The sequence below is a fragment of the Pipistrellus hanaki genome, assembly GCF_964339955.1.
Source record: "Pipistrellus hanaki genome assembly, chromosome: 8".
NCBI classification, from domain to species: domain Eukaryota; kingdom Metazoa; phylum Chordata; class Mammalia; order Chiroptera; family Vespertilionidae; genus Pipistrellus; species Pipistrellus hanaki.
In genome coordinates, this window is record NC_140510.1 from 63,667,870 (window position 1) to 63,682,678 (window position 14,809).

At 37.6% G+C, this 14,809-nt stretch overlaps 1 protein-coding gene across 1 annotated transcript; it reads left to right on the forward strand.

Moving 5' to 3' along the window:
* Positions 1 to 586: 586 nt before the first annotated feature.
* CCDC195 (coiled-coil domain containing 195) lies at positions 587 to 11,854 on the forward strand (the record flags this gene model as incomplete). Its single annotated transcript, XM_084891385.1, has 3 exons — positions 587 to 845; positions 7,500 to 7,746; positions 11,731 to 11,854. The coding sequence occupies 3 exons, from the start codon at positions 587 to 589 to the stop codon at positions 11,852 to 11,854; spliced, it is 630 nt and encodes a 209-aa protein (XP_084747511.1).
* Between the last annotated feature and the right edge of the window lie 2,955 nt (positions 11,855 to 14,809).

Consider the following 14,809-nt stretch of genomic DNA (forward strand, 5'->3'; position numbering starts at 1 on the left):
AATCTTGCTGCAATTTATATAACCTCTGTATGATTACTGTTACCCTTAATCAACTGGTGTCATATGAATAATTTTTTCAAAAAGTACAAAATTATAACATATTTTATAGAGAAGATAAGGCATAATTCTTAAGTGCCAGACTTAATGTACTGGTGACAGTTGGTGATTCGATGAAACATCTGATCTCAGAAAGATCAGCAGAGAAAAAAACTGAATGGTTGGCAGGATGGTGAGTTCATGACAGAAACAAGAAACCCTGTTCCACACTGGACATTTTGGAGCATTCTCTTCAGACACAAAGCAATATTCTAGAACTGCGGATTGATATGAAATGTAAAATACAAAGCAAAGCTCTTTTCTGAAAAACAAAACCCAGAATGAATAAGTCATGGAAATCCTTTACCTTCCTTGAGAGTCTGATGCCCCAGGTGCTGAAAGATGGCCCAGAGAAGAATGGCATCTATTGTTCAGGAAGGTTTATGGGTGGGATCAGCCTGTCCTGCTGAGTAGTTTGTGCACTTGGCTGGTGAGCAAAAGTTGACCTGTCTCCCCAGAGAAGCAAACCAGAACCACCAGAGAAGAGGCCATGGAAGCTAACATCCAGCTTATGAGAGTCATCCAGGAAATGAGGGCAGAGATCAACAAGCTGGAGAAAGAGAATCAAGCCCTCCGGATGAAACTGGCCTCAAGCAGTCAGAGAACCCCGGGCTCAGGGGAACATTCAGGAGATGAAAGGGAAGAGGGAGTCACAGACGTTGGTGACCTAGTAGAAGTGCCTGGACAATCTCCAGCAACACTTCACAATGTTATTTCCATTGATTCAGAACCGGATGCACAACACCAAGGTAAAGAAAGTCATAGTTCTTCTGGGCTGTGCCCATCTTTGCAAATATCTCCTAAACAGTGGGTTTATTGTGCCTCTCAAATAACTGCATAATTTTGTGTTTGCAGTGGCAAGTTTCATCGTTTTTCTGCTGATAGATGAACTTTGAATCCCAAGGCAAATGTTTCTTTAGCATCTTTAAGAAATGTATTTTGGCAACATTAAAACTATTTTTATATATTCCTGGAAAGATGAGAATGACAGGATGGTGAGGATCAATCATGTTGAAAACAATGTTGTTGGTTTTTTTTACTTCAAGCATTTAAATGGAACATAATAGAACATTGAGTGGGTATACTTCAAAAAGCATGCTCACTTGCTAAGCTTGAATGCTATTGTACAACAGTTAAATGTATGAATATCAGTCAGACAAATATGGTTACTAATGATTGGTCACTCACTGGCCACTTGACTCATCTTTAATCTTTGTTTTCTTCATTTGAAAATGTTATAGAATAAATCAACAAACAAGTGTTGGCATGAATGTGGAGGAAAAGAAACTCTTGTGCACTGTTGATTGGGATGAAAATTGGTACAGTCACTGTGGAAGACAATATGAAGTTTCCTCACAAAACATTTTTTAAAAACTACCTTATATACCAGCAATTTTATTTCTGAGAACATATCATAAAAAAAACTGAAGCTCTAATTTTAAAAGATATATATGCACCCTATGTTTATTGCAGTGATATTTACAGTAGCCAAGATACTGAAGCAACCAAGCACACATCAATAGATGAGTGGTTAAAAAAGCTGTGGTACATATGTACAATGAAATATTACTTGGCCATAAAAATAATGAAGTCTTACCATTTGTAAAAACATGGATGGACCTAGAGGGTATTATGCTCAGTGAAATAAGACAGACAGAGAAAGATATATATGCTATGATTTTACTTATATGTGGAATCTAAAGAACAAAATAAATGAATAACCAAAATAGAAACATAGTTATAAATACAGAGAACAGACTGATGGATGCCAGAAGGGAAGAGGGTTGGGAGGCTGGGTGAAAAAGATGAAGGAATTAAAAAGTGTAAATTGGTAATTACAAAATACACTAGTCACAGGGATGTAAAGTACAGCACAGGGAATATAGTCAATAATATCCTAATAACAATTTATGGTGACAGGTAAGCACTGAATTAACAGGGGGATCACTTCATAAATTAAATAATTTTCTAATCACCGTGTGTACACCTGAAACTCATACAAAATAATATTGAATGTCAACTATAATTTAAAAATAAAATAAGAAAATGTTAGCCCTAGCCAGCGTCTCAGTGGATAGAGCATCAGCCTGCAGACTGAAGGGTGCCAGGTTCAATTCTGGCCAAGGGCACATGCCTGGGTTGTGGGCTTGATCCCCAGTAGAGGGTGTGCAGGAGGTAGCTGATCAATGATTCTCTCTCATCATTGATGTTTTTATCTCTCTTTCTCCCTTCCTCTATGAAATCAATAAAGAAATATATATATAAAAAAAGAAAATGTTATAGTACCTATCTCACATAGTTGTGAAGATTAACTGCAATAATAGACCACGTGCTTAGTATAGCACCTGGCAAACACCCAATAAATAGCAGATATTGTTGCTTATCCATGTATTACAAAGAACCTTACTGTCCTATATAAGTGCATGTTATACATAATTCAATCTTCTATACAAGTTGAAGGCTTCAAGATGCAGAATCAATACCTAAAATATTCTAAAAATAAAATCTCTCATCTTTTACTGGGAATAATTTTGACAGTGAAGACTATACATGAAGTCAGAAATCAGCAGAGCAAGAAAATACACCCTACATTTAAATTGTCAGTACTTGCCTGAACACAGAATATTCAAATAAAATTGATATACATAATTTAAAATATTCAATGTTCTCTTAATGCCATCTGCCAAAGGCTTCTGGCAATGCCATTTAGAACAACTTGGCAATGAGACATGCCATACTTACCAGCTGCTTTTCTCTGCTAGAGAAGTCTCTCTCTAGGATGAGACCCTGTGTTTCAAAGCTGGAAAAATTCCAATCAGGGTCTTCTCCCTTTTTTTCAAGTTCATCTCTGGATCTGAATAGTTCTGTCTGCTGGTTATTTGATAAAATTAAAATCATAACCTATAAGGAGGTTTGAACTTCTCCTGATGAAAAAAATAAATAAAAATGACATTTGTAATATGTACTTACCCCAGGGCTTCGTAACCTCTTCATCCTTGACATTTTAGGCTGAGTAGCTTTGTAGTATAGGATATCATGGGATGTTCAGCAACTTTCCTGGCTTCCAAACACTGGCTGTCAGGAGTGCCTGCCTCCCCTCCCCAGTCCTGAGCATCAAAAATGCCTTCGGATATCCCAAAACTTCCTCCAGCTGGAAACCACGGTGAACTCCATTCCTTCAGACCTATTTTCTATTATGCTGATCCTGATAAGAAAGTAAGCTGGGTGTTTATGTATCTTGCACTATTTTAAAACAAGGATTATATTTTTCAAAGAATAAAGCATGCCATGCCAACACGCTGAGAGGACGTTATAATATTAATAAGACAATTGATATCATATGTCCGCATATGGATGGCAACTTCCAATAAGAATATTAGCATTGAGTTTGAAAAGGACAGTGGAAAACGTCTGATAAATTTTGGTAACTCTTACCTGTTGCACAAATAAAACACAGAAATAAATATGATTTAAATTTGTGCTTGGAAGAACAGTTGAATATTACTTTAAGTGATATGTATAATATCTATGTTAGAGGTGATGTGCTATTACAAAAGTAAGTGACACAGTAGAAAGAACATTGGTCTGACCACATAGAATTCCTGATTTTAGTATCCTCAGGTGAAAATGAGTGGATTGGAACAGACATTCTTCAAGGCCTATTCCAACTATAAAATTATATGATTCTATGGATGTAACATGTTTTTATAATCATGCTCCTCATCTGTAAAATGGGGATAGTGGTAGAATCTATCCCAAAGGCTAGAAGATTACATGAAAAAGCATAAGAATCACCATGAGTTATTTGAATGTAGTTTTCTTAATATCATTAGATAGAAAATATTATTTTACTTGAGTATAAATTCATTAGCAGTTTTTTAATAAGGTATTTTTAACATTAACCAAAATTCATACTTACAATTGAATCATAGAAATGTGATACTGGAATGGGACTTTAGAGATCATCCCCTTGTTTTACAGTTGTGGATATAAGACCCAGAGAGATCAAGCAACATGGCCAATTCTCTTTTGAAAAGAGAATAATGTAAACCTATTCTTTGAGAAGGAATAATGTGAAATCACAATTGTGAGTCTCACGTTAAGAAAGGGAACAATTAAAAAAGACCTAAACGCAAATTACTTGAAACTGAAAAGGTCTTCTGTTAGTCCTGTGATGTGTGTAGTGAGACAAAATGAGATTTGATGAGCAGGGAAGACTATTTCCCATCATTCAACTGAGGACACAGAGCTATGCTACCTCCTTGGGGCACACCTGCTTGCTGAAATATATATAGTAGATATAGATATAGATATAGATATAGATATAGATATAGATATAGATATAGATATAGATATAGATAGATAGATATATACCCTGTTTCCCCGAAAATAAGACAGTGTCTAACATTAATTTTTGCTCCCAAAGATGCACTAGGTCTTATTTTCAGGGGATGTCTTATTTTTCCATGAAGAAGAATACGGTACACATTTATTGTTAAATGAAAATAAAGGAAATTTATTACCTGTATACAATACTGTAGTATGGTAGTTGTCAACACAAACCAGACAAACTGTGAATCCTACAGTATCAAGAATTTACTCATTTATTCAATGACAATCATGTCATCATCTTCTGGAACATCATCATAACAATCCAATTCCTGAATTTCCTGGTGAATTTCTTGTGACTCCATTTCTTTTAGAATCAGTGGACCAAATCTCTCATGTTTAGCCTGGGGGCTGGGGGGGGGGCTTATTTTCGGGGAATGCCTTATATTTCACTCAGAAGGAAACCTGTAAGTAGGTCTTATTTTTGGAGAATGTCTTATTTTCAGGGAAACACGGTATATATTAGAGGCCCAGTGCATGGATTCGTGTCTGATGGGATTCCTCAGCGTGGCCTGTGGGGATTGGGCCAGAACTGGCAATCCAATGTCCCCTGAGGGATGTAGTAGTGCATGAAGTGGCAGGCAGCTGGGGAGAAGCCCGAGCCCAGGCCGGGCACCACACCACTCCCGTTCATCCCAGCCCTACTGCACTTGCCAAGGCTGATCAGTAGGCTCGCTGCTGCTCTGCTGCGGTCTCCACTCACCCATCCTAGGGTGATACCAGTGCACCCATACCTGAGAAGTGGCCACAGGCCCACGCCCAGTCAGTCCCAGCAGGTCCCAATCCCAGTCCCAGGCTGGGTAGGGGTGTGGCGTGCAGGGGGAGTGTCATGGGAGAGGCTCACACCGCCACAGTTGTGATCACCAGATGTGAACCCGGCATCTGGTGCCCATTGCTCAGCTGAGAGGTGCTCCTGCTGTGGAAGTGCACTTACCACCGGAGGGGGGGGTGGGGGGGGTAGGGGCAGCTCCTGCATTGAGCATCTGCCCCCTGGCAGTCAGTGTGGGTCATAGCAACCAGTCTAGGTCAAACAGTTGAAAAGTTGAATGGTCAAATGGTCACTTAGGCTTTTATATATATAGATGAATACGAAGCACAGGCTCAGAATGAATCTTTGTTAAATAATCATGGAAACACCTTAATATGTATAACCCTTTGGTAGGTATGGAATTCAGCCAGCACTTCCGGGGGTGTTTCTCTCACTCCTCCTGCCCTGGGCAACCTCGCTCTGGGACTATTAGGAAAAAGATAATTTGCTACAAAGAAGATAAAAGAAACTCTCTTTACAGGGAAACTCCAGCCTTGCTGGACCTCCGATTCTCTTCAATCTGCTCATATCCTTTACTGGAAAAAAAAAATGCACTTGGCATTGATCTTTAAAATTGTTCTAATGACTCTGTCATTGTGTGTTAAATATATTTTCCATCTTATTGACAAGAAACTAAAGGATACAGACTATTGTGACCCAGGGAGATGAACAAAGAGCCTATTTGCTAATCAGTCAAGCTGGAGTGTATGTAAGGATAAACATAAGTTGACTATAATTAACATAACTTCCTCTGTTGTGTTTTTTGTTTGTTTGTTTGTTTGTTTGTTTACTACTTGGTATAAAGAGATTGTCTCATAATCCTTTTAAACAGAAAAATTTGTATTTGTCAATAGGCAGAAGCCTGTTCTTAATTATGGAAGCTCTATATCATAGCTAAAGAAAGTTTTCAAGATCATATGAGCAGTATTTGGAGTTAATCATTTCAGATAAATTTGAACTTAAATTTTCCCTGGACTCCTGCCTAAAATTTGATCTTCTGCTCTTCCACACTATAGAAAGCCATGACAGCCTTCACTTTTTGCAATGGCCATAATAATTTGCTGACTGTGTTCTGCAGACATAGGCATCAAACATAAATAAAAAATAATAATAATGCTTTTGACACTCTCAAAACCTAAACATAAGGCAGGGCTTAGTTACACTTCCATGCTAGTTAATGGCAAAGTGGTAACAAGAAATCATAAAAATTCAACAAGAATTTATTACGTGCTTCCGAAAATGAAACCCATCAATGAGGTCAACGTCATTAGCCTCAAGGGTATAACTAGATGTCTATGCAGAGGTTGAATCACAGGTTCTGGGTTAGTTAGCAGAGTGCTCGAGCTGAGGTTCAGACAAAATAAGACTCTTGGAAATGCAGTTTTAACCAAGCTGCTTTAATTACAAGGAATGGTTCTAGAAGACTTGATTTACTTCAAGAAAATAGATTATTGGAAGGCACTTATGGACAGAAATGGAATTGTAAGTCCTCAGAAACTAAGACCACAAATCTCTCTCAGCAGCTTTCTAGTTTTTCACAAAAGGCATTTTTGCTTCTTTCCATGTGTCTTCTTTGCTTTCATCTCTCATTCAACATGCTTCCTCATAATGACTGTCCCAACTCAAGCCAAGACACACAATTGTAGGCTCATTAGCAGCAGCCTGTTCAATTATTTGTGGCCATAAGGGATTATGGGTAAGTAGTCTTCTAGAATCAGGACTGAGAAAGCCATCTGGAATTAGACTCTAGAAGATCCATGTTCTTCCCACTTAAAGTTTTAGTATCTCTATATGTCAAAATCTTAGTTCAAATGCTATTTTAACCTGACTATGCTATTTAAAGACCCTGCAGACACCCTCCCTCCTGTTTCTATCCCCTTGTCCTCAGAAGCCTTATTTATTTTTCTAGAATCTATCTGAATGTTATTATTTGTTAATTGTCAGTTTACCACACAAGTGGATAAGCTCTAGGCAGACAAGAATGCTGTGTTGTTTACTACCACATACCTTTCTCTTTAAAAAAGTGTCTGGCATGTGGCTGGCACTCAACTCTCTGCAAAATGAATCAGTGAATGGATGTCTCTTATGCAAAAATGAGAATAATACTTTTGCTTTGTTTCAATAAAGTACTTGCAACATAATTTTCCATTTCCAAGCATCATTAAAGGTCGAATTTTTAAGCTTAAATTTTGTGTCTTCTGTATAGATAATGTCATGATTGTTAGACGCTATTCCACTTCCTCACCAATTCATTCACTTGCTGCAAATGATCCCTGGAAATCTGGGAGAAGACATCCAAATAGTAGAATTCTAGAAGCTCAGGGAATGGTTAAACCACTGACATGTTCTTCAATCAAAAAGCAAGACAATGAAGAAAAAGCATTTGCAGAAGATTCTTTTACCAGCAAGAGTTCCAGCCACAGAGCCTTTCCGGAGTACGTTCTCAGTGGCAGGTAAGGTCCAATCTTCCCTAAGCTAGTTTTCAGGTGCCTTCTGTGATGGCTATTGAGACATTCTCCAGGGTGAGCAAGGTCATATCTAGGAAGGAAATAAAACCAATAGGCCAGTAGGCCAAAATAGTCTCCAATTCAGGTTGTGATTTCAGAAATCTAAAGGAACACATTTATTTGAGCTCAACTGGCACTCTCTAGAGATGCCTCTAGTAAGTGGAAAACAGTCTTCATTTATTTTCCAAACATTTTGTATTAATCCTCACCCGAGAATATTTTTTTATTGATTTTTAGAGAGAGCAGAGGAGAGAGGGAAAGACAAAGAGAAATATCTATGTGAGAGAAACAGATCAATTGGTTGCTTCATGCACATGCCCTGACCAGGGCCCAGGCCAGGGAGGAACCCACAACCAATATACGTGTGCTTGACTGGAATTGAACCCAGGACCCTTCAGTCTGCAGGTTCACACTCTGAGCTAAACTGGCTAGGGCTCATCAAACATGATTAATGATCATACTCTGAGTTAGGAACTAGAAATATAAGAGTCAGCAAAAATAAAACACTGTGCTTGAAACTTTCATGCAGCAACAAAGCCACAGAAGTGAACTGACCCATATAGTAACAAGTGTCTTGGGGAGAAGACATAGTTACTCTGAGAGTTGAATGCAGAATTCCTCTCTCAGAGATAAATGTTCTTTTGGAGAAAGATACCTTAATGGGCTTTTTGTGGTATTAAAAGGGCCATTTTCTGGCATAACCCAAAATGGCCCAGAGACAAAGAAAACTAATCTATAACGCAAAATACATGAATTGGTATTTATGAGTTAGAAGCAGCCTGAGAACTGCAGGGATTGAGAAAATATTGGAGACACAGGCTGAGAGCTAAAGAGGACAGCTGGCCAGTGGCCCCTTGTAGTAGGGAGAGCCAAGGGATCTTTCAGAACAAGATTTCCACCATGAAGTTTATTTATCTGCTCTACTCTGCTAGAGCATGACCTCCCTCCCCCACTATTGGCATTTCTATCTTCCAACCCCCACTTTGGCCTTCACACTTTAGAAGGAGTCTCCTAAGAGTAGAAGGAGGAAAATGAAGGGAAAAAGGGGGCCTGGGCTCTACCCACCACAGGGGTAGCTTTCAAAAAGTCCTTCCTACATGGGCTTTTTCTTTTTTAACATGATAATCAATAAACATGAAAATACATAAAATGTATATTACGTTAAATGGTGATAAGTACTAAAGAGAAAAATAAACTAATTACAATGAAAAGAGAAGGGTTAGTGGAGTAAGCACGATTGAAATTCTACATCATGGCCAGAAAATGCCTCATCATTTGAGTAAAGCTGAGAGTGTGTTCTGAGGATTTTAGACACTGGGCACGGGGAGAATATTCTAGGCTTTGAGAACACAGAATGCAAGGTAGCTGGGCAGACTCATGGCTAATGCAAGAGGAAAGGCAAGGAGGCAGGTGTGACTGCAATGGAGTGAGAAAGAGAAAGGAAGGAAAATTATAAGGTGGGCTTCCACCTTCTTCCAATAAATTCAGATTTATTCCAAATGATTTGGGGTGCATAGTAATGTTCTTTTCATTTAAAAAAAAATCATATCAGGAGCCCTGATTTCAAATGACTATAGGAAAAAAATACAGAAATCAAGAAGACCAGGCTTAAGGCTAAAAAAAGTAATGAAGGTAACAAGGTGATCATTTCTTGGCCAGGGGCAGTAACAGTGGGTGTTAGTCTCTGAATATATTTTGAAGGTAGAGCCAATAAGATTTGTTGAGGGAGCAGCTGTGGGATATAGAAATAAGAAATACCCACCCAATTGTTGTGTCTTCAGAGGGAGAAGAAAAGCCAAGATCTGCCCTTGGCCTAAAAATATTATATATACATAAGTACATACACACACACACACACACACACACACACACACACACATATATATAGTTATAGTTACAAAAAGCACAAAATCTTCATTGCAAAAAAAAATCACAAATTGTAAAATATAAATGCAATATTCAAAGTAAACAGTATAAAAAGGAAAATCTTCCATATTCCCACATATGAACAACCATCATTTAGATTTTAATAGATATCTTTCCAGGCTTATGTCCACATAATCTAAAATTGCACAGAGTGTGTTTTATATGTTTTATTTTTTGCACTTAAACCATTACATTCTCACAGACCTATAATGATAACTGAGAAATATAGTAATATCTATTTTCCCATTTCCATGTATATATTTTCTGTGATAGTTTGGGAACCTATCCAGTGTTTATGATGTATTTATTTTACTGAAGCAAAACATTTTCCAACTTCCAAACTGCCAACAAATAGAACTACTGAACACAATCCATTTCTAATTTGGAATCTACTTTAGTTTGAAAGATTGAGCCAATTTTAGGATTGTGTTAAAACAAGAAAGTCAGTAATGAATGAAAATCAACAGCTGGGTTGGCATAAAATCCAGTGGATACAGAAAGAACTTTGAGTAGGAATTAAACATGTGTTATTATTTTTATTCCTTTTTTATTTTGCCTTCTTTCTCAAGGATTAACTAGCAAAGTAACAAGTCATGACATTACTCCTCTGATTTTAATTTTTGGTAAGTTCATTTACTTTATGATAACCTTCAAAAAATTTACAGAGATTTACCGAGACCAGTTTTTTGAACTGGCTTTTTTGAACAGTCAGACTTCATTCCTCATTTGCTTGTGGGTTTCTCCACTATTATATCAAGAAAATATTTCATAAAATAATGTCAATGTCAATACTTCTAAGAACAAAAGCTCTCCCAAAACTAGAGATAGAATTTTAATCTTTCCTAAATTTTGCCATAGAAATGCAATCTTTTCCTTCTACGTTTAAGAAAAATATCTCAGGCTGTCAAAAATATTAGGGGGAAGGGTTCATGGAAACAATATTACAAATGCTATTTTATTCATTTTACTGATAGGAGAAACCAGACACATTAAAATAAACATATTCTGTTGCTATTACAAAAATGGTTAAGAAGGCAGACAGCACTCACATAGCTCAAACCCCAACTCCATCATTAACCAATAACACAGTCTTGGAAAAGTTCCCTGTCTGTCCTATGCCAGTTTACTCCTCTATAAAAAGAGAATCATAATAGCAGTAACCTTATTGCTTTTGTGAAGAATAAACGAGACAGTGAAGTAAATACTAAGTAGCAGCAGTTATTATTTTATTGATCTTAATAAATGGAACCACTGGCCTTCCTCCTAAGGGAGGAAGTAGATATATTTCCCTAGTTGCAGGCCACTAAATGTCATTCACTGAATTTATAGCCTTATCTAATAAGGAGATAAAGAGAGAGAGAACAAAATTGGAGAAAAGGCAGTAATAATTTTAAACAATATTCTTTAGACTTATTCCTGGGAGCGGTTTATCCTGGTTTATGTCAAAATTCTGCATAGCATTGTTAGAGGGAAAAAGAGAAACGGGCAAAATGAAAAGATAATTGCTCACATAACTCAGGGTTATTATCGTCACTGCTCTCTCCCCTTTATTGTCCAGATGTGGTGGATATTCAGTTACTTCAAAGTCCATAACTGTAGATTGATCTGGATTATAAAATAATTGCCTCAATTTTCTGCTTCCTTTCAACCAAAGAGCTTGGCTGGGAAAAGATCTTTTGCCTAAGATAGCATGGTATTCTTCAACTTTAGACATCAAGTTAATAATTTTCAGGCTTAAAGATGCTCTCTCAATAGTTTCAAATTTTAGTTTTATCAACACCCTTCACTATTCTTAATTGAAGGGCTAGTTTCAACATAAAATCTTGAATTATTGATGAGCAAATAAACAAAAATCTAATAGGATATATTTAAAGTGAAGTTTTAACACTGCAGGTTGATGATTTGGAAAAATGTGAAATGTTTTGTATAAAAGCTACTAACAAGTTTTATTTATCTTCCCCTTATTCTGTTTTTTGGTTTGTTTTGTTTTTGTTTTTGTTTTAGGGAAAAGATTAAGGCAGTTAGTTTTCTGTTACCCATGGACATAGCTTCATATTCCAAAAATTCAAGTTCTTTGAAATACTCAGCAAATCAGACCACAAATCAGCTAACTACCATTTCAGAATAGGATGTGGGAAGTGGTAAAACTGAAGAAAGTTGATGCCCAAGAACCGGGAACACCAACACCCTTCAGGCTCAGTGTCCTCTCCTGCCAGGAGCTCTGGCAGGATTCCCAGGAGACACACAAAGTACTTGAGCTCAGTGGACTTGTCAATGGACTTGACCAAGAAATGGAAGCAATCACTTTGTGTTGTTGTTGAATGCTGATGTTGATGTGTGTAGCAGCTATTGTCTCTCTATGCAGCATGTAAGCTATTAAAGTGAATAAATTAAATTGAGTGCTATGTTCACTGTCTGTGTTATGTCATCAGAAAGTGCTGCTGTTCACATTATAAATGTCACTTTCCAGATGGAACTATTGTAAATCTGGAAAAAAGTACTCCCTCCTCTCTTAAAACAAACTCCCAACATCAAATCTGCCCTAAAGCAACTCATTCAACTGTTCCTCTCAGATATTTGCTTCTTTCTCTCTTCGAGTACTTAATATGTCTTTCTTTTATATATATATAAAAAAATCAATAATATATATATATATATATACATATATATATATGTATATATATATATATATATATATATATATATATTATTGATTTTTGTACAGAGAGGAAGGGAGAGAGATAGAGAGTTAGAAACATCAATGAGAGAGAGTCATCGATCAGCTGCCTCTTGCACACCCCCTACTGGGGATATGCCCGCAACCAAGGCACATGCCCTTGACCGGAATCGAACCGGGGGCCCTTCAGTCCCCAAGCCGAGGCTCTATCCATTAAGCCAAACCAGTCCCGGCTCTTTTTTTTTTTAATATATAAATTGAATATCTACTATATCAGCAACTTTTTTATGCCCCAGGACAGTCTTTTTTTAATCGTTATTGTTGAAAGGATTACATATGTCCTCTTTTTTCCCCCCATCGGGCTATCCCAGTCCTTCCTAGAGCTGCATTGAAGTTCAGTTCCAGCTTCAAGAATCTAACATTTAAAGGATCTCTTCAGTCTTCAGTCCAAAGAAAGACAGTCCTCTGAACACTGGAGCTCCAAAATTGGAGAGAGCCTCAGTCTCCCAGCCTTCCCTCCCCAATCCCTGAAACTTCATATAAAGCAGTGATTCTCAATCCTGACTGCAAAAATAAAAAAGATTGGGGAGCTGTAAAATTCCCATTGGCCAGGCTGCACCCTGGACAAGTTATATCACCATCCCTGATACTAAACTAAAACAACCCCACTGATTCCAATGTATCATATAAGCAAGGTTGAGAACCACTGTTGTAACAGTAAAGGGTTTCTGAGACCAGTGCCACTTGCCATAAATCTTGAGCCCTAACTCCTACAGGCCCATGTGATCTTAGGCAAGGTCACTGGGCCTCTTTAAGCCTCAGTTCTCTCATTGGTAAAATTGAGATATATTAATATTCTTTAGCATATAGTGATTTCATGAGCTAGTAAAGCAACTATTATAGTACCTACCATGTTTCCCCGAAAATAAGACACCCTCCAAAAATAAGACCTAACGCATGGAAAGATAAGACATCCCCTGAAAATAAGACCTAGCGCAACTTTGGGAGAAAAAATTAATATAAGACACTGTCTTATTTTCGGGGAAACAGGGTAGCACCCAGGAAGCACTCAAGAAACAATCACAATAGGAGGAGGAGGAGCAGGAGAATATACAAGACATGCCTTCAAAGAAAAATTAAGTAGAGACTCATTCCCACTGCCAACCCTGCACAGAAAGTTAGTAACATTGCGAACCTGGAAATCATGTTTCCTGAGTCACGGTACTGTAGGATTTCCATGATACCACAGTCCTTACCTGGATAAACTCAGCCCTCCTGACACTGTTGGGTGGCAACAGAGAATTTACATAGTAAATAAAACTGAAGATGGCCCCAAAGATATTTCCCATAGAAAAACTATGTTTGAAATCTACTTTTTTATTATACACTGGAAGAGTTAATTTATTGTTTGTTTGAAGAGTGGAGCAACGTCAAAGGTTTCCACGACCTCGGAGCCATTTCTCATCAGTGTCCTTTAGAGGACCACAAAGGACTTCCTCCCCACCAGGACAGTCCATTACAGAGCCGCTGAGCTGCCCAGAAACCTTGATGAAGTTGCAGCCAATCTTGTGAAGATTTCCCAGACAAATCTCTACACAGACTACCTTATGCCAGTGAAACATATCATTCTCCTGCCCAGCAGGACCTCAGAACACAATGGGTGAAATTAACAGAATAAGCTAAGAAATGGGATAGGCTGATGAAATGTATTTATGGAGCAAAAATCACTTTGAGAAAGTATTTTGTTACAGTCAAATACATACATTTTGACCATTTTAGAAGGCAGTCTGCAGGCAGAGCTTTCGAAAGAAGATTACAAGCCTTTAAATTAGTGGCCATTTCCACAGCAACTCACTGATAAGCACTTGGGCTGAGTTAAATTTTGTTTGGAATCCTATAACACTCTATGCAAGATACTTTATTAATTGTGTCTCTCAATTTTTCATAAATGCACATCTCTTGACAAACACGAATGGGGCTGACCCCTGAATGTCAACTCTCATCCTTACAAACATGACAAAAATATTCAGAGGTTCAGAGGTCACTTACCTAGTCAATATCACGTCACAATATCCACACAACATTTTACATTGTTTCCTTTAGCTGTCCTGACCTGAGGTCAGTACAAAGTGTGGTGAATGTAACAGGTCAAAAAATATCCTGCTGTTGTGAGAAAGTGTTCTTTACTCCTAAAAAAATAAATGCAAAAATCAGTCTCCCTTCCTGACTGAATAATGAGGTGTGAGATAGGATTTTTGGAACCAAAGCGGCAGTTTTGTCACTAATCTTGAGATTAGTCTGAGGACAAAAGCAAAAACCACACTGAGGATACCAAAGAGAAATTTTATAAAGATTCTAGGACTTTTTAAAAATATGTATATTTTTATTTGTTTCAGAGAGGAAGGG